At 40.0% G+C, this 24,481-nt stretch overlaps 1 protein-coding gene across 3 annotated transcripts; it reads right to left on the bottom strand.

Annotated features, from left to right (window-relative positions):
• Positions 1 to 12,968: 12,968 nt before the first annotated feature.
• On the bottom strand, positions 12,969 to 17,283 carry LOC132068829 (uncharacterized). Of its 3 annotated transcripts, none has more exons than XM_059462562.1 (4): positions 16,621 to 17,283; positions 14,885 to 14,993; positions 13,886 to 13,962; positions 12,969 to 13,243 (listed from the first exon to the last, which is right to left on the bottom strand). In XM_059462562.1, exons 2-4 carry the CDS (start codon positions 14,953 to 14,955, stop codon positions 13,155 to 13,157), a joined length of 237 nt encoding a protein of 78 aa, XP_059318545.1. In that variant the 5' UTR covers positions 14,956 to 14,993; positions 16,621 to 17,283; the 3' UTR covers positions 12,969 to 13,154. The 3 variants fall into 3 exon arrangements, with proteins under 3 accessions (XP_059318545.1, XP_059318544.1, XP_059318546.1); XM_059462561.1 differs by lacking the exon at positions 14,885 to 14,993 and having other exon boundaries at positions 16,621 to 16,708; positions 16,859 to 17,283; XM_059462563.1 differs by having other exon boundaries at positions 17,023 to 17,283.
• Positions 17,284 to 24,481: the final 7,198 nt, after the last annotated feature.

Genomic DNA, 24,481 nt, shown 5'->3' with positions numbered 1-24,481 from the left:
GACGTGAGGTGGCTGATATCCGATGTTCATTCCGGAATCGTTGATTGTGTGAAATGGATACTTGATGAACTCTTTTACATGAGTGATGTGAGAGGCCGATGTCAGATGATCAATTCCGGAATCGTTATTGCATGGCCGATATCCGATGTTAGTTCCTGTTATATCCCGCGTTTTATGCAATCGGATAATTCAAGATAATCGCGGGAAGACAATAAGCAAGGCCACATTTTATTCTGTTTGGCATACGAGTTGCTTATGAAAAATTTAGAAGTGGAAATAATGTGGAAGGCTAGGGGTATAATGGTAATATTAAGAAAAGTTGAGGGGCAAAACGGGAATTTTGCAGGAGGGTTCATGGAAGCTCCAAAAGGGGCCATATTGGCCATGTGATGAAATAAGGGGCTAAGATGACAAAATAGGTCATCTTTTGTTTTAAGGAAAAAAAAAATGAAATGAAAAAGGAGGAATTTTCTAGAAAAAGAAGGGAAGGGGTTATGTGATTATACTTTTGTGTGGAGGGACCTATTCATAAAAATGGAAAGAAGGGGTGGAAGACTTGTATAAAGTCATTCCAATACTCATTATTTCTCTAGAAATTTCAAGAGAATCAAGAGCACAAAAAAAAAAAAAAAGAAGGAGAAACCTCCAAGGCCATTTCGGCCAAGATCAAAAACCAACAAGAAAATTTACAAAATTCCTTCAAAAAATTATTTTCCACTAATTAAAGGGCCCTCACCAAGTTGGAGTGGTTATTAGAGCAAGAACAACACAAATACTTACAAGTTGGAAGTTGTAGTCAAGTGGAGAAACAAGGAAAGAGGTAAGGTTTAATCCTCTTTTTATTGTTTTATGGATGTTTATGCATGTTGTAGTGTACAAAAATGAGTGAAATTGTGAAGAATAGGGAAGTAGGGGTGGAGGCCGTGAGGTACAATGTGTGTGTATATGTGTAGGAGTCATATTTCAATTATTTTGTTTAGTGTTTGGTTGTTGTTGTTGGAAATATTATGTTGATAAAGAAAGTTGAATGAATTTGGAGAGGTTGTAGTGTGCATGATGGTGTGTGACCGTGCATGTGTGGGCTAGTGTGGCCGTGTGGTTGTGGTGAAGTATGGAAGAAAATGAGTCAATTTTATTTAGTGTTTTGCTTGTTGTTATATTGTGGACTCTATGTTGTTAATGAATGTCTAGGAACCTTAATGAAGTTGTAGTAATGGAGACTTGTTTTAGAAGTTATATGAACGGAATGTAATGTTCTTGTATGCGGGGAAAGACAATATGATTAGTACGGTGTTATTGGAATGTAAATTATGAGGTTGTTATTATTTTCATTGAAGTTGGGAAGTTTTGGAAGAAGTAGTAAATTGATTGAATGTGGAAATTTTTAGTATTGTTGTTGGAATTATGGTTAATAGTTTGGCCGGGTTTGAATTCCCGGATTGTGGTTGATGAGAAATTTGGCTATATGGAATGTTGAGGATGGTATATTTACAAAGGAAGTCTTTGCCGAAATTTCGGTAGCCAAGTGTTTCCTTAAGATTCTAACTCTACGAACCCTAATAAGAGTTTTGGTAAATATGACCAATTTGCGATTTTGTGAGATTGCGACGTGAATTCGGAATAGCTAAAGAAGCGAGAAGAGGTATGTAAGGTTTCCCTTCCTTTCTTGGCATGTCTTAGACGTATAGGCTTGATTTTGCGCCTCGGGGACTTTCCTAACTCTAGAAATCCGCGATTGAAAATAGTTACTATTCATTCAGTAAGATTGAACCAAAAGTGCATGAATTGTGAAAGAAATGTCTACATATCCTAGAACTTGCAAGGATGAGACCCGATTACCCTAAGACCTTCATAAGTAACGTCATAACACGTATTATATGTAGGTTGTGTACGCCACCTCATTTGACTCGAGGTGGGCCCACGGTTCCGGTTTTCTTTAGTGCCTTGATTATTAAACGACCGGTGTTGTAACTACTTTAATGAGAATATTTCTACGACGATAATGATAACGAAATCGAAGCGCTATATACGCGGCGATAAATGAACATGATATAAGTATATGTATATCATAGCAGAATCAGAGCGCTATAGACGCTGGTATATATATATATGATATAAGTATGTGCATATGACAAAAAGGAGCAGAACGCTATAGACGCTGATATATGTATATGATATGAGTATATGTATATGATGAAAGAGCCAGGGCGCTATAGACGCCGATAATTATACATGATATATGCATAGATGTACGGGGAAGATGGAGATAAGAGCGGAGCGTTATATACGCATATCCACGATCGATTGGCATTACATGACATGATATCGTCCGGACGCGGGATATATATACATGGTTAAATGGATCGGTTTGACGCCTCGGCAATACGGTATGTTATATTTTCTATATACATGAGAAAGAAATGTTTCCAAAAGAAGCGACTTAGCATGCATGGTATACGCACGAGTGGCATTCACGTGTACAGGTTACATCCTTTAATTTTATATTATGCTTTATATGTCTATACAGTCGATATTCCTATGTTCATTTCTTACTATGTTGATACTGTTTATGCCTTGCATACTCGGTACACTATTCGTATTGCGTCCCTTCTTGTGGACGTTGCGTTTCATGCGCGCGAGTCGACGGACGAGCGGTTGATCTTTAGAGCTCTACGGCCCGTACTGACAGCGCTCCGGTTGTCCGAGCCTCACTTACGTGGTACTCTTTTGTGTATATTTTCGGGCACAACGGTACTCGCTACCCTTTCTATGTATAAGTGTACTATGTCTAGAGGCTCGTAGACGGAGATATATACGATCGATTATACGGTTGAACATGTGGTATTTTGGCATCTTAATCTTTTGTTGTATGAAAACGATAGTGAAGCTAATTAGTCTATGTTCATAATGTCGCTGCTAATGTTAATGTTCAGTTCAAAAAAAAATACGGCACTGTTTATACGACTTGGTAAGAGGTACAGGTAAAATGATAGGTAAGGGGTGCTCGGTACAAGTATCAGGTACTCGTCACGGCCCCTAGTTGGGTCGTGACAGTTCCAGAATCATTGTTAGTGCATGGACTCCGCGGGTCCCCCAGGATGCTGCCGGTGAGAACCCCCCGTGAGCAAAGATGCGGTGTCCCGTCTTTCTGTTGGGAAAATATCAGAGACGGGTGGCACTTAGACTTCATGAGTCACGCTGGGTTGTGCTACCGAGACGTCGATATTTCCGTCCGGAGTACATGTGTACACCGCATTTGCATTGGATTGCATTCATACACTACTGCATTGCATTGCATTATGACTTGATTTGAGATGTTTGGTGTTGTATCGTGATGTTGGATTAGATTGGATATATTCAGACTTGGCACATTTGGGATTAGATGCTTTACATAGGCGATGACGGATACTGCTATTTGACTACATTGACTTATACTTGTTGGTTTATTTGCTTATCTACTTTATTATCTGAGTTGTGTTAGCTATGCTTAGTCGGCCGATAATTCCTACCAAGATCTTCTTGTTTTGTCTTGACCCGCACTTCGTCGCATTCTTTTATGGATGCGAGTATTAGAAAAGTTCCACTTTCGCCCCCCCCCCCCCCCCCCCCCGATTGGTGAGACGGTTGTAGAGTCATTCCAGGGTGAGCACGATGACAGTCGCTGCCCGGATGTTCTTTCCTTTATTTACTTGTCTTACTCTTATTCCGAGACAGTTGTAGTATGAGACTTTATCATCTTCCAGACTTGTAGTATTTAGTTAGTGCTCTTGTATGACTAGACCAGATCTTTGGGGTTGTATTTAGTATTTCTGCATTTTATCTTATGTGGATGATTTGAAACTTATTCTATATTTGTTTCTTCCGCCATTACTTGAATTGGTTATGTTAGGATAAGGGTTCGCCTATCGCGGCGGGAATGATAGGTGCCCGCACGTCCAAGTAAAATGGGTCGTGAAAAAGGGGTAGGTATCTGTCATATCTTTGTCATAATTAGGGAGGTTGAAACTGCCATTTGCTAAATATTAAAAAGAGGCAAATTCTTCACTACGATCTGATGCCATATCTTTTTTTTAAGAAGTGTAACCTGCTTGTTTTTCTGTTTTCTCCATGATAAATGTTTTTAAAGCTGGTGTGATGTATTTATGTGTGGACTTGGTCATGTGAATGTAATAATTTTGGTCTGAATTTAAGGGAAAAGCATTTAGTAAATGCAAGATTGGTAAGAATCTTCATTTCTTAAACTTAACTGTGACACCTAGACTTCAGTGGGCATTATGGTATAACTCAGATTAAAAGGGTAAAAGTGTGCTTTGTCTGATGAGGTCTGATCCTATGCTGTTGGAATTATTCAGAATCCTATCATGTATAAAATCATGGAGATGAAATAATTGAGCACTGGATCTGTATTTCTAAAAAAATGAATAGTGTAGAGGGAAATTGGTTTGATGTTGATATTTGGGGACATGATTGAATACTCTTAAAGATAGTGTGAACCACTAGGCTTAGGATGGTCTTTTCAAGACACCTCAAAAAGGGGCAAGGAAGAGTCAAGCACAGCTTGACTCATAGTATCTACCCCCCAAATGAGGGGTGTCATAACCAACCTATAGACTATGGAGGACACTCTTGTCTTGAAGGTATATTGGCTTCCTTAAATCTCATCATCTCACCAAAGGGTTGGATATAAAAGGGGGTTTAGGAAAATTGGTTTGTGTAAAGATCTGGAAGCACTTTGAAAGATAAGAATCATGGGACTGGTCATTTCAAAAAGAGGATCTTTGGTTTTGTTTTAAAAGCAATGACCTAGTTGAAGGTTGTTGACAATAAATGTCTCTGCTAGGAGTTCAAAGAGTCTGAACATATGAAGATTGGTTACAACATTATACCATTTCTTCTGCGATTTGTTAACACACATAGCTGACTCTTTCCCCTATCTATCTTAAGTGGTAACTTGCATGAAGCCTTGTTGTAATGTGTCCCTACTACTGTTGTATTGAAATAAAGATTCTTTATATGGTCCTTCTAGAATATGAATAATAAATATATCAGATTCATGTGATGTTATTTGGCCCAGACTTCTTGGTGTTCTAATTCTGTCCAGTTGATTATAAGTTGTAGAATTTTCTCTCTATGTCTACATCCTTCTACTGTACTTCTATTATTACATTCAGGCAGCTCTCATTTGCTACTAGGTGGTCTGTTGATATTGGAAATTAGGGAATCATCTAGATGAGAAATGTGGAATTTAAGTTAGACCTGGATCAGTCTTAGTTTATATATTTGGATGCTGTTATAAGGGACGGGATTTGGTTAAATAAAAGGAATAACCTGTGGTCTACAGTTGAACACTCAAAAGTGTGGATATATACAAAGAATATACATACAGCTTTAATAAAGGGAAGGGAGTATATATACATGATATACACTTGGTATACACATCCTGTGCATATCATAGGTATACTGTGTATATATATAAGAAAGTAGGCCAATCATAGACAGTTGGTATATGCAAATAAAAGAGTATTTGACTAAGTACTTTGAAAGTATTGTACATATTTTGTGTGCCTTATTATATTACAATACTTGCCTCAGTCCTTGTCATGATTTTGAATTCATTTTAATGCTACTTGTATTTAAGATACTTCTCATAAGATGATACTTGTGCACAACTTTGAGACTCTGGTTGTATACTATGGCAAGACTGGGTTTTGAGAGTTTGAAGAGGTTTTGGGGATAGGTCTAGCCACTCCCCGATATCCAGCCATGCCCGGGGTTCATGAAACACCTTAGAACTTGTGTAGTGTCGGGAATAAGGGTGGTGACAATCTTTTCCCATTGGTATGGTATGATTTAAGGTTTCCAATGAAGCAATAGTGTATGATTAGGTCCTTAGTTGTGTACTTGCAATCAAATGGGGATGGATATGTATATGTATATATGTATGGTTATGCTGGTATTAGGTTCGTCAAACATAGACTCAAATGGGGATGTATATGTATATGTATATATGTAAGTATAGTTCTGATAGGACTAGATCCACCAAACATATACTAATTCAATTCATTTTCCTTTTCCCTTCTCCTACTGCACGACCATTTGGGCCAGAGTCCAACCAGCCTGTCGGGCAAAAGGCCCAACAGGAATATTCTTTCAAAATATGTTAAAGCCTAAAAAAGGGAAGCTAATATTATTAAAGGCCCAGCCATGGGCGAGAATGGCGTGAAGGCCCAACCATGTGTAAAAATGGTCTCTAAAGGGGTTTGGTACACCCTAACACACGTCTCTTTAAATTTCAAAGATGCCGCCTTCCTTTTGGTTGAAATGTTGTATTTGTATGATTGTAAGAACTCACATTATTATTGGAATCCTTTATATTTGAATTAGGCATCTTAGGTGAACGGTGCATATCCCGTTTAGTTCGACCTTAGGCCCCATTGCGATTTTTGAAACCCGAATTAACGTAAATGTTTTCCAAAAGAGAATAAAACGGCTAAAACAGTAAGGAAATGAGAGGGACCAGTTTTCATGTTTACCATAAAATATATGTTGCTATTATGTTTTCCTCCAATCAGGCTTTATCTTTTCGAACTGAGAAAAACGCTTTTTTCCATGTTAAGGGATCAGTTTTTAAAAGTTCTATTTTTTGTTTAGGCAGAAACTGGGTTTCAAAGCTGTGTAAATAACATGCTTTACAAAAACGGGTCCTTTCCTTTTAAACTCCAAATCAGACGAAAAATGATTTCTAAGATATGCAATTTGTGGCGTATTTGTTTACCAAAACATACACGTTTTCTGGATTAAATTCGGGCAAACAATAGAGTTTTTGAGGACCAAGGCCCAGCTCAGAAATTATATTTTTAGGCCCCACCTAACCATTTTTTTAAGAAAAAATAATGAAAGATAAGTGCAAATATATTTTGGGTTTAAACCCAGCAACTAAAAAAAAAAAAAAAAAGAGAGAGAAATTTTGGCCAAAGCCCCACGAACCTTAATGATTCTATAGAAAAGGGCGTAACTTGGGCCTAAGCCCCATGACAAAAATGTTATCCATATATCCTAAACAATTGGTTCTTAAGATGAGTTTTTAGGATCAAAATGAATCTTGGTTGTATAAACCAAACTCTTGTAAATTAAACCCGTATAAAACTCTTCTTAAATAAGTTTAGATAAAGGTGTTCTAAAAAAACGTATTAAACGGATTAACCGGACTATGTGTGAGTCAGGCATGAACAAATTTATTTATCCCAAACCTTTAAAAGACTTTTTACCTTTACAAAAACTAACATTATCCTTATATATGAAAGGAACTAATTATATCCGGATATTATCCGAACCTAAATACCCTATATGTAAAGGGAATATATTCAATTCTTTTTAAAATGATATGCCAAAATGACAGACTTTTGTTCCGGGAAATAAACACCAAATAAACAGTTTATGCAAATACTCACACATTGGAATTCGAAGGTCAGCCGTATAGTACGGATCCTTAATACTAGGGTGCCTAATGCCTTCCCTAGGTGATCACCAGAACCCTTACCTAGAACTTTGGATTAAGAAGGATTTTTTCACGGTGTATGAATAAACCCTTCAAAACTATTTTTCCTAATTTCCTAAAAATTAGGTGGCGACTCTTTTAAAACAAAGTCCGAAAGAGCACCAACCATTTCGAAGTAGCTTTTCCGAGCGCTAACCCCGCCCGCGAAAATGCGACCCGTTACAGATGGTGACTCTGTTGGGGACTTAAAGGTTCTAACCATAAGGATTTCAATATAATGTGGGTATATTTTCCTTAAGTGTTTATGTGTTTACTTTCCCGCAATTATCAACTGTTATGAGGCGGGATTGGTTCGTGCTCGTCCAACAGCCCTAATGATTCAGGCCTAGTTGTCCGCTCGGGTCCCCGGTCTTTTGTGAAAATCCCACTCTAGTAAAACTAGGATAGAGCTAAGCGAAATCCTTACTGAACTAGAGCATTATACCTAGACGAGCTTTGGGTATCTCAGACCTACCTAAGGCTCATTAAGAGAGACCACCTTGTGTTTGGATGGTATATGACTCGAAGAGTACCGCATTCCATTTATGTGCTATGTGGAAACATGTTTGTGTCTATGTGATGAACCATTGACCCTGTGGGAATGCGGGGAATCTTAACTGTGTTCTGTTTTGTAGATGGAAAGCAGAATCCATTTCGACATAGTCACCGAGGCTCCAGATTTGTTGAAGGCTTAGTGGGAATGGTTAGGTGATACTCACAAAAAGACAATTAGCTGCACTCTAGGTCACCTACCCTATATCATGATGATGAAAGGTCGTCCAAAACTAATAGAGATGATGGCCGAACATTGGGACGACAAGGAAACATTGTTCCACTTCGGTGACATTGAGATGACTCCGACCCTAGAGGAGATTTAGGAGTGCTATAAACAGCAATGGAACCTGTCTAAGGAGATGACCCAAACCAGATCACCACTTGTTATTTCCACAAAGGCCCACAGTCGGCCAAATCATGAAGTTCCTTGCATTGACTGAGGTGCCCTGGGCACGAGGACCCACTGTAGACTTTAGAGATCTGTATCAGAGATGTCACCGGGTATACTCTGTATCAGAGGGAGTTCAAGAGTAGAGAGGAGTGGGAAGCTGTCAGACCTTTGGCATTTGCCATAGCCCTACTAGGCACTATGGTATTCCCAAAGAATGAATCACTGGCTATAGACACCCGAGTAATCTACTTGGCCCACGCCAACTTTTATGGTATAACCAAGGATCACGAAACTAGGTATTTCGACCTGGTCCGCATCATCTTGGCCGACATTTTCAGGGCCCTGGACAAATGCCATAATCATTTATGATATTTCCAAAGGTGTAGTATGTTGCTGCAATGGTGGATTATCAAACACCTCAACATGGCTCGAGAAGTTCAAGGCTTCAGCTGACAGAACAAAGATAGACCGTCTCATGGATTACTGTCCAAATCTTGAGATTGTGTCTAAAAGTGATTGGGCCAAGTTCTTCGTACTTTGACCGAAGATCGAATTCAGTAGATGTTTCCCGAGTTCCTATCTGAAACCATAGTAGTGTGGGGTAAGAATTGCCCCTTTGTGCCAATATCGGGGGTTAGAGGGATCCGCCTTTACTATCCGTCTCGGGTCTTGAGGTAATTTGGTAGAAGGCAAGTGATACCTCAGGTAGAAAAGCCTGAGCAGTTCATTATCGAGCATATAGAGCAGAAAATCAAGAACGTCGGGGTGATCCTCAGAGAGTGGAATGGTCGCATGAGTTAGGGTCCAGACACTTTCGCTCCAGATAGGTTCGAGGCAAGGTGTGATCCAGGGTATCACGACTGGCTACAGGGACACTTGGCCCATGCATCAATCCCAAGGCCCACACTTCTTCACGATGCCCAAGAGAAAGAGCGTTTAAAGGAATGTTTGGAAAGCACGGATGAGCATTTGGCTATGATTTTAGAAGAAAAGGATCGGTGATAGTCATGATGGAGATGTACCAAGCCTGACTTTAGATTCAGACTACCCTTCCGAGGGTCAAGAAGGCCACGACAAACCATGCCTTGACATCAGCCGCTGGAGAAGAACCTTGCTGATTTACTGCTTTTTATCAAGACCCATGTCGGCTACATCATCTTTGTAATCCCTTCGGGAAGATATTTTTATTATTATTTATTAACTAATGATGATTTTTTGGGGCAATGGTTCACTTTCACAAATGGCACTTGCATGTTTCAAACAAGTAAAAGAGCCTTAACTCAAAAAGGCTTTAGGAACGCTAATAGTATAAATATATGCAAATTACATGAATTCTTGCTATGTGCTTCACATGCATATTTGCTATGTGTGTTATCATTTATTGAGACTTGAATACATTGGATCCGATGATCTAAACCACATACCAAAAGAAAAACACCGAGGCTTAAAACTTACCCAAATTTATCTCCATTAAAAGGTTGACTTACGATGGCAAAACAAGGAGAACAAGAAACGCAGACCCTGGGAGAGACAGCTGAAATGTTAAGAGACAAGGTACTACAAATGGAGAAGCACCTCCAAGAAATAGGGAGGAAAATTGAGGAAGTGGACCGATTGCTGGAGATGGTTGGGAACCTGCCAGAGGGCATACCCTAGGAACAATACTACCAGAATGTCCCAGAAGAAGTGAAAGATTTGGTACTGAATTATATACCTCTGGAGAGAAGGCATACGATGCCTAGAAAGGAGATTCTAGGAGGAATGAGTTAAAGCCAAAGAGCTAGATCAGACCCGTGGGTAACAGAATCAGACCCGCAAGAGGTGTCAGAACCCCAACAGGAAGCCTCCGAACCCGTCGAGGAAGGAGAACCAGAGGAGGAAGAATAAGAGCCTCAGAACATAGAGGAGGAGGAATTAGAGCCCATTGACATAGAGGTTGAGGGAGAGGAAGAACCATTTGAGATGTTTCCTGAGTTTGCAGAGGAGGAGAATGACGCCAATGAGGAATCTGACTACTATGCCCCAACCAACGAGGGGCCTGACTTTTATGTATCATCACCCACGATGGTACCTGCTACCTCCACCATGACGTCTGAGAATTTCGGAAGAGCAGGCCCTTCCGAACAATCTTGGTGGGGCATAGCCTTCAAAGCCCATTCCTTCCCATTCAGAGTGGCTCCACGGCCAGTCACCTGTAAGGAGGTATATGAAAGGATGATCGCCACAGGAGTGCCTTGCACCACTAGGTTTAGATTGTTGCTGCCCGAGTTGGTGTGTGCATACAAAAGATGCCCTTTTTACTGCAACCAGGCCGGTCATACCTCGAATGAGTGTCTAGGGTTGAGGAGAAGAATTTGTAGCCTAATTGATGATAGGATCATTGGGACTTTGTGGGGGCTAAACACCCTACTGGTTAATGACCCTATTATCCGTGAAAAAGGGGTCACCGCTAGTACTCAGATCTGGCGATATGATTTCATTGTCCTTGAGGAATCATACGCCCGTATATTCTCGACTTTGGCTTCTTTAAGAAAGATTAGACCCGTGGAACCTACCCACGAGCCCACACCACTAGGGCCCAACAGGAACAAGTTTTGCCTGTATCATCCAGGAGCTATGGGGCACGACATAGAAGAGTGCTACGCATTCAAGCTCGAGCTCAACCATAAGATCAGTATAGGAGAGATCTTGGTCATCCTCCCACCACAATACTAAGTAGGAAGGGAAATGAGAGAGCGAGTTCGTAAGGACAGCGACTCGCGGAGCCATATTCTTGGGTAGATATTAGGTGTCCTCATTTTTGCACATAAAAGGTTACCCTCTCCCCATAAATATTGTAAGGAACCGCGCCGACCTAACGTCCCTATGGAGGGATACACAGGAAGCCCTAGCCTGGCCTGGTCTAAGGTTGTCCTTAACTAGGTTTAGCCCAAAGGATATTTAGAGAAAGTATATATCGTTCTTTTGTAAAACGAACTACGATAGGGCCTGATTTCCCCTGGTGGGATACGTAGGTAGTCTACGTAAGACTCGGCCCCTATATAATATAAATTATAACCCCCCCCCCCCCCCCCCCCCCAATTATTTTTTTTCTAATTTCTGTAACAGGGAAGGGTTTGCCAAAGTAAGTCAACTATAAAGCCCATTAAACCAAGCTCCACCCAAACATCATAGGCCCATAAACGTTCGAACCTTTAGAAGGATCAAAAGTATTCAAGCTTGATATATGACTTTATCTGCTATGTGCGCTTTATATATCAATATGCGAAATTTTGCCTTTATATTTTGTGACTAACTTTGTCTCCCGTTGAGTTATTCTTGTCTTATAGAACGAAGCTGATTAGCGTAGTACTGAAAGCTGGCATACTTCACAAGATCCAAAGTCGCATTAGCATCCCTCGCAAATAAAGTCAAGGAGAAGATGACTGGTACACCCGATAATGGAAATGAGCTCGCTCTCCGTGACGGAGATGCCCAAGACCCGCAAGAAGCATCATCTCAAGAAGATGTGATAGCAACATTACTGACGGCCGTTACGACCCTCCAAGAAAAGGTGGTTAGGAATGAGGCAGCCGATGCCAGCAAGGATGCCTAGACTGAGGGAAGAAGGCCTCCTCCTCCTTTTCCATCATTAAGCTCCCAATACCTGATCACTTTCTCGTATATCCACCAGGAACCATCCTACCTACACTAAACTTCATCAACCCTAGCCATGCTGGTCCCTCTCACCACATCCCTCCACTAACAAAATACACACCCCTCCACTAACAAAATACACTCAAATCTCAGGGACCACTCACTCGGTCCCCTCTTACCAGGTTCCCCGAATGGTAGTTGCCAATCCGGTGAACCAAGTATGTGCTACAGCTCCACTAACTGGGCAGACCACCACTGCCCCGCTTAATCATACCACCCACCAAGTATTATTCTTCACTCCAAATGTCCCAAATGAATCCTCTCCAGCACATAAGGAGCTAGAACATTATGAGGAAATGAAGAGGGCTCAGAGGGCCGAACAAGATAAGCCCGAGAAAGATATGGAGAAAAAGATAGAGGAATTACTGGAGAAATCCAACAGGTCCGCAAGAAAGGCCACGGGCCTGAGATATGATCACTACAAGAAAAATGGCCTTTAGCAAGAGGAAATCTAGTCGTTAAAAGTCCAAATCCGTTCGCTACAAGTCAATAACGACCGGAAACAATCCGGTCGTCGCCGGTCGTTAAAAGCCTTATCGTTAAAAGTTAACGACCGGATTAGAAGACCGGTCGTTAAAGACACTTTAGCGACGACGAGATATCCAGTCGTTATCCCTCTTTTTAACGACCAAATTTTACCCTTGCTAATTGTCATTTCCCGTCGTTAAAAACCTTTAATGGAGGGAACAAATCCAGTCACTGTAAGTGCTGTCAGCGATCAATTTTATGTTCGTTGATAGTTTGTTAACCTTCAACAATTGAAGAGTAATCATATAGTATACAAACATCTAAAAACAAATCAAATTACCAATTTTATACAAACTTTAATAGTTAATTACAAGGAATTAAAGCATCACATTACAAAAAAACAAAAGAAATGTATCCATCCAAATTGTACGACATCACATTTGTCAACTCCGACAAACGAGAACAGAATGTAACATGTACAAATGAAAAGATTTTTCTAAAAAAGTCCTACCAAAACAGAAAATAGGTTCCTCCTGTGCTTAACTTGTGTTGCACTTTCTTCAAGAATAGCTTCTTCAGACTTACAAATCCTTGAACTGTTGAAAGAAAAAAGTTCATGTCAGCTTATAACATAACTCATAATAACTACCTTATTTCTTTTTCTTTCCACAAAAGCAAGCCTTATTTTGTGCTTAATTTCCTCCAAATTTGGTATGCAATTTGACAACCAAGCTTCAACATATAACGCCTCAGTAGCAGCTTATCTAATTGGTGGGGTCAGACACAATAATTTACTATATTATACATGACTCATCATTTAAGTGAGAGAAAGCAAATTAATACATCTAAGCATTTCGATGCCAATGTTATAAAACTCAAAGTGGTCTAAAGCCATAAGACTGCTTAGGCAACAAGGATAAAGAGTTCTTGAAAACAGGTTTTGGTCTTGAGCACAAATCTCTCAGTTGGATTTCTCTATAGAGTATATTCACATGTTTAATAGCTATGGACTTTTCTTGGGTGTTGTTGCAACACTCTCTTGTAAATCAAAACAAATCATTTTATTTGATTCTACTGCTTTTGTAGATTGGATCTCTGCCAGGTGAATCATTAGGCACTACCAGCGAGTTTATCAAATACGATCAATAAATTATTTTTAAACTATGAAGATGAGAGAAAAGGGTGAAGAGAAAAGGTGGAGGAAAATGAAGCATTACTTGGTGAAGAGTGGATCTTACCTCCACTCTCACTATATAAGTGATCTTCACATTCAGACTCCAACCAGAAATGGGAATTAGAGATCTCCTCTTTCCACCTATAACAAAGGAATGCCTCAATCTCAAGTAAACGTTAAGCTGGACGACAAAAAATATATATAAAAGCATCATTTAAAAAAGTTTGTACACATCGCAATGCGAGCTCTATTTTAAGCATTCAGTTCACGTTGTCTTTTAACAAACTAAAGAGGAAAACTGAAATGGAGCAAATATTGTGACTTTGCATCATTATTTAACAAGAAAACCTGATAATTATATTCAAAACAAACTTTCTTCTCATTTTACTTTACATGATTGGTTTCCTTAAGTACACCATATACCAACCAATAGCACATTTTCTGGACTAGATACCAGATTGTTCTATTAGTTGTCTTGTTCATTTTACTGTTCTTGTGATCATCCTACCCTACAAAATTAGATAATTTTCATAGTCAAACTTATGTAGCACGGACCAATCTTAAGACTAAAACCAATACCAAGCCACAAACTGGTATTGAGATCAAATTAGTCTGAAATAGGTCCAAGAAGCAAGGTGCTCACTTTCAGTTCAAAGACTACAAATGACATCAGAACAGGTCAGATCAAATGTCATGGACAACAGTAAATGGAGGTGTATAGAGTTAACATAAGCTCAAAATTCTATGGACAAGTTTCTTGAAGTGAGTTTATTATTCTAGGGGCAAAATTTACTATTGAACCATCTAAATGATTTCAAACCATGTGTCATTGTGCACTGCCAGTAGAAAAATCCAATTGTGAATCCGTGTGTCAAACAAATGATTCTAAAATTCTTTTCTGTAAAAAACAATAATACAGGAAATCATACACTTTCATATTCACATTAATTCATGATATCTCAAAGTAAATCTAAGAGTTTATTAATTAACTCTCCTATGATGAAAATGTAAAAAAGGCAAGGAGAAACAGAAATCATTGAGGCAGAAGCAAAGGAAGGCATACTTTTTACTGCTAATATATGCCAGTATTGATGTTGAAAGCAGATGTATCTGAATTTGTTCCTTCTGATCCATTTATTTTGATTTCTTAAAACTCCATCTACTAGTAGAAGCTAAGAATACACATAAATGCTCTCGAAATCGACATGAATACTTACAAGATTGATTCTTCTTAGTGTTCTTTTAAGTGAACAAATCCTAGCAAGTCTTTTTATTTTTCATTTAAAAAAGTCACTTTTTTAAGAATTCTTCCTAGTAGCACATGGCCCAACTATAGTAGATATAGACGTAAAGCTTCGCAAGTCAAGCTTATTTATTTTAAGCATTTTTAGAGAATGGTATAAGTCAATTTTAAAGCTCATGAGAATCTTTTTTCCTGATAATTCTCTTATAACCACCTCAGTATCATTGAAATGATCATTTACATTAAACATAAGGTAAGTAATTAAAAAGTGTAAACAGACAACATTTAAATCTTCATTTGTTTACTTTACCCGATCACATGACCAACCAAACAGAGGATAGTTGAAAGCATACAGTTCTTATCACGTGAAATAAGCAAAAAACCTCCATGAAAAAGGATTTTTTTTTGAGAAAAGACAGAAAATATATCACTAACCAAGAACATCGACGAGCTATTACTTATGGAGGCATTTAGCTTATGAGAATCTTCACAACTTTGCCTATGAAATAGTTGAATATTGCAAAGCTTGCAAGAAGACAAAAATGACAATAAAGGAAAGCGGTGTCATATACAGCACCCACTTATTAAATTAAACCATTCATTTAACCATAAAACTAAAATATGAGATTGAAAAAATTAATTTGCTAGTTGAGAATCTTCTACTGCATACTAGACATAATCAGGAAATTTCCTAATGCGGTAAAAGCCTAAAGAAGAGCTAAGGCTAAATGCCATCAAGTTAAGGCTGCCAAACACTATTTAGCAAGCTGAAAGCTAATAAGCTATAACTATCATTTGCATACAGCAGAACAGACTCATTTTTTAAATTTCACAACGATTATGGCACTAATTGTAAGAGTAAAGCTATGAGCTATATAAGATTGTTAATTTTTTATTACCACTTATAATCAAATATGGTATGTCCCGGAGTTTTAGAACAGCAAATTCAAACCAACACAAATCAAAATAGGATCATGTAGTGTGTATTTACAAGTACAGTTTATGCTCCACTATGTGGAAAGCTAAGGGTTGGAGCCCAAGTCCTGATCAAATAATTGAACTATCAACTATGACCACGATCACATACTTAATTGGGTTCAGCAAATGTAAAATTCAGAAAGCGACAATGGCAAAAGGCCAATGAAACTGTAACCCAATTCAATAAACACCGAAAAACACTCTCACACCCCCTCCACTCTAAAGACAAAGAAGTCTACCAGTCCTTAATAGTCATAATAATGTCCATAAACAATCATAAAGTATCAATGTTTGGTGAAAGGGAAAGATGATTAACAACCGAAAGAAAATTGATGAAACAAGCATGTTCATCATTCTTGAACTAATTTAAGTCCTTTCAAACGTTATCAAAATATCACCAGTAAAGAAAATAACATGTAAATTAAGAACCAAAAAGAAAATATTGTAGGAGCCTAAGAGATGGTGCAATGATATTGTATTATGTATCAACTACGCGGCACCAATCCATAAACATTAAACTACTATTGCATTGCTTGAATATGAACCATTTGCGACAAGTAAAATCACCTAACACTTACGGAGAATTCCAAGAAATAAATATAGGGGCAGCTTTATGTATCGATAAAAAGCCACGATATCAATATGTACAGAGAATGACTTGATGCCCTAGCCACAATATCAAAAAATTCAACAAATGAAAAATACAAAACAGAAAGGAAAAATAAAAATAAAAAGCAACAAAACTCAAAAAATAAATAGACTAAAGCATGATGAATTAACAGTAAAATCAACTTAAGGGTACTATCACCACACTACTTGGATACAATAATTAACTTTGCAAAACCCTTTCACCTCATAAAAATCTCCAGAACAAAAAATATTATCACATGACAGTGACAAATGTTTAGAATTATAGAATTTCAGTAATTTAAGAATGTGTACGGAATAATTAGGCAAGAGATAGGGACAAAAGTACATACATTTAGAGATTCTTAAGTTATAGTAGAGGTTAAGGGCCATGCCGTCATGAATTTTGTAGCTGATGCTGTCACGAATTTCCCGATGAGTGTTGTCTATGGGTTTCTCTTCTCGCTAATTTTCTTCAAATCCTGCATCCTTTATGCATATGGTGGTCAGATTGAAGGTATGGCGATGGGTGGAGATAGTGTAACCTTTACGCTCAGTGATGGAGATGATGACTAACCCTAGGCTTGTAGGAGACCAAGGAGAATTTGGGGTTCCCTTTTCGGGTTAGTCTTGTAGGAGACCAAGGAGAATTTGGGGTTCCCTTTTCTTTTTCTTTTTTTGGCTAATAACTTGGTAGTTTTTTTTTTTTTTTTTTTTTTTTTTTTTGTGGTGGGGGTGGGGGGAATTTGGGCGGGGATAATTAATTAGCCGCTTTCTTTTCCGCCAAAATATTAGAATTAACGACTAGATACTGTGGTTTTTACTGATTGGATAATGTCCCTTTGTTATTGTTGAAGTAAAAATTAATGTTAACGAAGGGAAAAAAAATTTGTCGCTATAAATATACTTATAATGACCGAATCTGTGTTCCTTCGTTAAGAAGTGGTCGTTAGAAGTCTAATTTCTTGTAGTGGATGACCTGTGTATGCATCCGAATTTGGACTTACCAAAAGGGTTTAGAATCCCAAAATTCAAAATGTTCAACGGGACAGGGAATCCCAAAGCGCATCTCCGGTCCTACTGTAACCAATTGGTCGGAGTATAGAAAAATGAACCTCTAATCATGCTACTGTTTAGTCGTAGTCTGACTGAAGAAGCCGCTGAGTGGTTCACAACTCAAGATATGTGCCTATGGCACACCTGGGAGGACATGGAGGAATCCTTCATGGAAAGGTTTCGATTCAATGTTGAAACGGTGCCAGACTGCTATTACCTTGAAAAGGTCAAGCAGAAAGCGACAGAAAACTACAAGGAGTTTGCTAATAGGTAGAGGGCCGAGGCAGCCCGTGTGCAGCCACTGATGTGTGAAGGATAGCTAGTCTCTGTGTTCATCAGATCTCCGGAGCCTGATTTCTACGACAAAATATTGTCCATGGCTGGGAGACAGTTTGCTGAATTGGTCAAAATAAGGGAGGCTATAGAAGATGGTCTCAAATCCGGGAAAATAGTTAGTGTCTTTAACAAGGCATCTGGACAAGCTGCTGCAGGAATCTTCCGCAAGAAGAAAGAGGACGTGGCAAGCATATCCCACATTCCAAACCCCAAAGAACCGCAATCCTCCCACATAACCACACCCGCTTATAATCCAACACGTATGTATTACATACAACCAAGCTTCACCACCATTGTACCAGCTTACATGGCTCCGCCTAGTGTCCGTGTGTCCGCTCCCACCTACTAACCACCTCCCCAACAAAATTACCGCCCAATGCTAAATTACCCACCACAAGCATATTAATCACCCCAGAATTACCAAAATCAACCACCACCCCAAACATACAACGCTCCACGTCCCGCTTTTAAGAAAAGGCTAGTAAGAGAATTCACAAAACTCCTCGAGCCTAGGGCTCGGCTCTTCGAAAGGCTATTAGCAGCAGGCCTGATCCAAAAAGTCCCCCAAAAACCAGCACAGCTAGGGAACAGGTTTTACAGGGATGATAAGACTTGTGCCTATCATTCGGAAGGAAATGGGCATAGCACAGAAGACTGCATAAATCTCAAGCACAAAATCTAGGATCTGATCGACAAACGGGAAATCATTTTAGAAATTGGGCCTCCCAATGTAAACATAAACTTGTTGCCCAATCATGGAAACAACGGAGTACACATGATTAAGAGGAATGAAGACTTGGAAGCCGACAAAGCATTGGTCCCTAAAGCAGTCAAATCCCTGGAACAAACAGTAGCCTCTCTCACACTCCAGGAGCACCCCAATTTCAAAGTTTTAGTCCCAACACCAGGAGCCACGAAAGCTGTATTAAGGTTTAAGACTTTAGTCCCAGCACCCGTGGTAGCACTGACAGCGTAACAAATTGCTCTCATACCCCAAAAGCCAATCATTATGCAAGCAGCCATGGCTCGGGGCATGACCCACTCGGGGAGGTGTTACACCCCTGAAGAGTTAGCTCAGAATGTTACAAGGAAAGAAAACGCCCAAAAGAGGGCAATAACTGAAGGAGAAGCTGAAGATTTCTAGCGACGCATGCAACCAAAAGACTACTCCATTGTTGAGCATTTGAAGAAAACACCATCTCAAATATCAGCGTTGTCATTACTAGCCAGTTCCCATCGCACTAGCAGGCTCTCATGAGAGTGTTGGATGATGCACACGTACCAGCTGGTACGAGCAGCAAAGACTTGGCTGGGTTGGTAGCCCACATCATCGGAAAGCACAAAATCTGCTTCTCAAAAGACAAGTTGTCAGCAGAAGGGACCTCCCACAACAAGGCTCTTAACATCACCGTGGAATGCAGTGACAAGGCAATAGAGAGAGTGCTTGTAAATAATGGATCAGGCCTCAATATCTGTCCCATTACCACATTGACACAGCTCAACTATGATATGAGCAAAATCCGCCAGAGCGGGACGAAGGTCAGAGGGTTTGATGGATCCCAAAGTGATTGCCTGGGAGAAGTAGACCTACAGATCCAAGTTGGGCCTGCTTCTTTTACAGTGAAATTCCAAGTCATGGAAATCACTGCCAACTACAATATACTCTTGCGAAGACCCTGGATACACTCCGCCGGTGCAATCCTATCAACTCTGCACCAGGCCATAAAATTTGAATGGCAAGGACGGGAAATTGTAGTGGCAGCTGAGAAGGATGCTTAGAAGTATCCTTGTAACATCGTTCCTGTGATCGAAGGGAGTCCTCACTTACCAAACTTTCATGTGGTGGAATACATTGGGGCCACTCATGTGGAGGAAGAGGTCGATAAACCTATGCCAGCAGTCTACAAGATGATTGCTTCTGCCATGCTGAGGAATGGTTTTGAAACAGGAAAAGGCTTGGGAAGGGACCTTGAAGGGATAACAGAGCCTGTGCCAATCCTAAAAGAAACCTACCACTTCGGTCTAGGGTATACTCCCAGCGAAGACGAGCTCACAAGGGAAATCAGGAGACAAATTTTGGAACAAGGAATTTACCTCATCCAATTTCGGGTTTGTACCAGTCATTCCCCAGAAAGACGTCGATGCTGAATGAAGAAGAAATAGATAGGAGTCTCGAGTCGCTGTTCCAAGAAAAGGGATGCTACGCGGTCATTGAAGAGAGTTAAGAGATGCCCACCATACACAGTCTGAAGCCAGGAGAGCATTTGAGCAATTGGACATCTACTCCCCTCTTGGCTCCTCAGTGGAGAGATGAATTTTCCTTAAAACCTTTTACTAAAAGCGGCAACATCGGCTGAGGCCCGAATGATCGCCTTTTATAAATTACTTCGTGATTCTTAAAAAATGGAAATGGTCCGACGTTGTTCCGAACCAAGACCACAGTTTTAATCAATTGCTCTTGAATTAATGAAAAGCCTCGATCTACATAAAACTATAATTCTTATCAGATAATAATAACGATTTTTTTTAATTAACTACGCATAACAAATAATAACAAACCCAACTTTACTTTTCCTCCCCTTTTCAGTAGTAACCATGATAAAACAATCGAAAATATCATGACGTGTCGTGAAACGAACGAGGAAAACAGACTACAGGAATACGATGAGTACGATGAATCGACAATAACGCCAGAGGGACTGGTAGAATAATTAGAAGAGTTAGAAGAAAAGAATAAGCTGAATATGGATGAAACTAAGGTGATCAACCTCGGTGATGAAGAGGATGTCAAGGAGACACGAATCAGTGCTCACTTGGGAGCTCCATAGAAAGAAGAGCTCGTAGCCCTATTAAAAGAGTATGTGGATGTCTTCTCCTGGTCATACGCAGACATGCCAGGATTGAGCACCGAAATTGTAGCCCATATATTGCCTATTAAGGAAGGCTTTACTTCGGTCAAGCAAAAGACCCAAACATTTAAGCCAGACATGAGTATAAGGATAAAAGATGAAGTAGAGAAATAAATCGAGTCTGGAATAGTGGAGGTGACGTCCTACCCCGACTGGGTGGCCAAAATAGTGCCGGTACCCAAAAAGAATGGGAAGATATGGATCTGCGTGGACTACCGAGATCTCAACCGGGCGAGTCTAAAAGACAACTTTCCCCTCCCAAACATCCACATTCTAATAGACAACTACGCCAAGCACGAGTTGCAGTCATTCGTGGATTGTTTTGTCAGGTACCATCAAATACTCATGAGCGAAGAAGACGCTGAAGAGACAGCCTTTGTCACCCCTTGGGGAGTCTACCATTATAGGGTAATGTTGTTCGGTCTCAAAAATGCCGGCGCCACATACATTAGAGCTATGACTACCTTGTTCCATGATATGATGCATCAGGAGATTGAAGTCCATGTGGCCGATGTCATCATAAAATCAAGGGAAAACTCGGAGCATGTTATGCACTTACATAAGTTCTTTGACAGACTTTACAAATTCAATCTAAAGCTGAACCCTGCAAAGTGCACGTTTACAGTGCCTGCAGGTAAGCTGCTAGGATTCATAGTCAGTCGTAAGGGTATTGAACTAGACCCTACCAAGATTAAATCAATTCAGGAGCTACTGCCTCCCAAAACCAAGAAAGAGGTCATGAGCTTCTTGGGGAGGTTAAACTATATTGGACGGTTCATAGCCCAGTCAACTGTGATTATAGAGTCAATCCTTAAGTTGCTCAAGAAGGACGCTCCCATAAATTGGATAGAGGAATGCCAAGAGGCATTTGACAAAATCAAGAGAAACCTTTCAATCCTCCTGTCTTGGTGCCGCCCAGGTCAGGGAGTTCTCTGTTACTGTATCTGTCGGTATCAGAAAAAGCTTTCGGGTGTATGCTCACCTAGCATGATAAAGATGGAAAAAAGGAACATGCCATCTACTATTTGAGTAAGAATTTCACTCCCAGTGAAGTGCGGTATACACTCATAGAGAAGACCTGTTGTGCTTTGACCTGGATTGCCCCAAAAACTGAGACACTACCTATCGGTGTTTACCACTCACCTCATAGCTAGAATAGATCCGCTGAGATATATTTTCTGGCAGCTAATGCCCGTAAAAAAATAGGCTAAATGGCAGATGCTACTAAGAGAATTTGATAGCGTGTACGTAACACAAAAGGCAATCAAAGGACAAGCCCTAGCAGATCTGCTGGCAGAAAGTCCTGTCAATGATGAACTTGAACCATTGCAGACTTTCTTCTCAGATGAGGAAGTGATGGCTATGGAAGAAGAGGTGGCAGAACCATACTCGGGTTGGAAACTATTTTTCAATGGAGCAGTCAATTACAAAGGATCAGGCATCGGAGCGGTGTTGATATCAGAGACAGGACAACACTATCCGATGGCTGCAAAGCTCAAATTCAGGTGTACCAACAACATGGCAGAATATGAAACATGTATCCTCGGCCTCAGGATTGTCACACCCCGATCTTACTAGGGTGTGATGGGCACCCGACCCCATATTCGGAGCCGAGCGAACCCGCTGACTCTTATTGCACGTATGAACTTATGAATCAGTTAGAAATGAATACATAGAAATTTGTTTCCATAAGTAAAGTCTGACATCACATAAGACTCGTGAGACGAAACATAATAACATATCGGCTACTGGAGCCGCTTACAGACTGACAACCCAATACCCACGACTCTGTCTGCAAAGTCTCTAACTTCGAACAAAGCATCATAGCATCTATACTCTGACTCGGCAAAGCACTCGGGACAAGTGGAGCCTACCAACTCGCTGGAACATCCTCTATGCTAGATTCAGCTCATCTGGGCGTACCTGCGCGGCATGAAACCCAGCCCCCGAAGAAGAGGGGTCAGTACGAGCAATGTACTGAGTATGTAAGGCATGAAAAATAATACAAACAGGAATATAAGTATGAACAACAATACCGTGGGATCATAGAACATGTGATGAGATAAGAGGATAACCTGTACATGTGAATGCCCTTTTGGCTGGATACCATGCATGCTTGTTTTTCCTTTTTAGAAAAAAAAACATTTCTTTTCATAGACATAGAAAATAGAACTTATGTCATGTCATGTCGTATTATATCATATCAAGTCATAGTGTATCATGTAGTATCATAGCACCGAACAGCGTCGGCTCGCCCACATTGCGCCGAAATACTCCGGCTCGCCCATAAATCCCGCGTCCGGGCATCCCGCGTCCGGGATGATAAGCCAGCTGACCAGGTGGCAATGAAACATGTTTCCCTTCCCATTTCCCCATGTATCCCTTCCCCTCACCCCATGTTCATGTACATTTTTCATATACATATGTCATATAAGCATGCAGGAGAGCCCAAGAAAATCATGTAACCATTGGAGTGACGTAGGGTCGGAAACCTCCGATTATATTATGGAATAACTATGGGCGCTTGTCTCACCTTGAAGGAACGATTAATATAAGGCGAGACTATTAATGGAGAGTAATATCATGAGAAAGCATAAAACAGGATCATAAGGCATCATTTCGTATGCTGTGGAATCTTAAAAAAATAGCCATTATTCACTAATAGAGTTGAGAATTCAAGAAATCGCTCAACGTTCTCATATCGTCACTGAAATCATGAACTTGGAACCTTCAATCATGGAATCATCATTGTCACATTCATCATATAAACATTTTCTTCCTTGACATCATCCATGTCATTGTAGAACATATTCATCGTCCTCGTCGTAAAGCTTACTTTGCCATAAATCTTTGTTTTGGGAAAATACGGGCGCTTTGGAAAACATTTACGAGCTATCGGAGAGGAAGAATCATACCTTGGAATTAATAGATTGGTTAAAACACTATTGTTTAGTAATCGGAATGATAACCAAAAGTTTCCCTTAAATTATAGTACGAAGATAGACCAAACGGGACAATAAGAGTGAATTCGGGAATAGTGGGCCCACCTCGAGTCAGCTGAGGTGGCGTACACAAGTTACGTACGTTAGGCTTCATGGAGTCACTTATGAAGGTCTAAGGGTCACTCGGTTCCATTTGGGCAAGTTAGAGATGTTTAAACAATTATTTCAATAAAACACACCAACTTAGTTCAATCCTATTGAATGAAAAAGGGGAAATTTCAAGTTCGGATTTCTAGGAATGGAATCATCCCCGAGGCGCATATTCAAGCCTACTATGTCTAAGACATGCCAAAGAAGGAAGGTGAAACCTTACATACCTTTTTCCGCTTCTTACGCTCCTCCAAATTCAAGTTCCAATTTCGCCAAAATCTACAATTTGGTCATATTTACCAAATGTTAATTCGAGCATCTAGAAGTAAATTCTCAAAGTAACACTTGTCTACCAAAATTTCGGCAGCATTTCTCCTGTAAATGCGCCATCCCCGAGATTCTATCTCGGCCCAATTCAA

The sequence above is a fragment of the Lycium ferocissimum genome, chromosome 8 (genome assembly GCF_029784015.1).
Source record: "Lycium ferocissimum isolate CSIRO_LF1 chromosome 8, AGI_CSIRO_Lferr_CH_V1, whole genome shotgun sequence".
NCBI classification, from domain to species: Eukaryota; Viridiplantae; Streptophyta; class Magnoliopsida; order Solanales; family Solanaceae; genus Lycium; species Lycium ferocissimum.
Note: the sequence above shows the minus strand (reverse complement) of the source record. Positions and strands in the feature narration are given on the sequence as shown.

What these genes read in the sequence shown, in the direction of transcription:
- LOC132068829 (XM_059462561.1), bottom strand. Translation starts at nt 17,062, where the DNA reads ATGGCCCTTAACCTCTACTATAACTTAAGAATCTCTAAATGTATGTAC. An exon ending in AAGTTAATTATTGTATCCAA is followed by an intron (nt 16,709 to 16,858) that starts GTAGTGTGGTGA and finishes TATTGTGGCTAG; the next exon opens with GGCATCAAGTCATTCTCTGT. An exon ending in TTTATTTCTTGGAATTCTCC is followed by an intron (nt 13,963 to 16,620) that starts GTAAGTGTTAGG and finishes CCTTTGTTATAG; the next exon opens with GTGGAAAGAGGAGATCTCTA.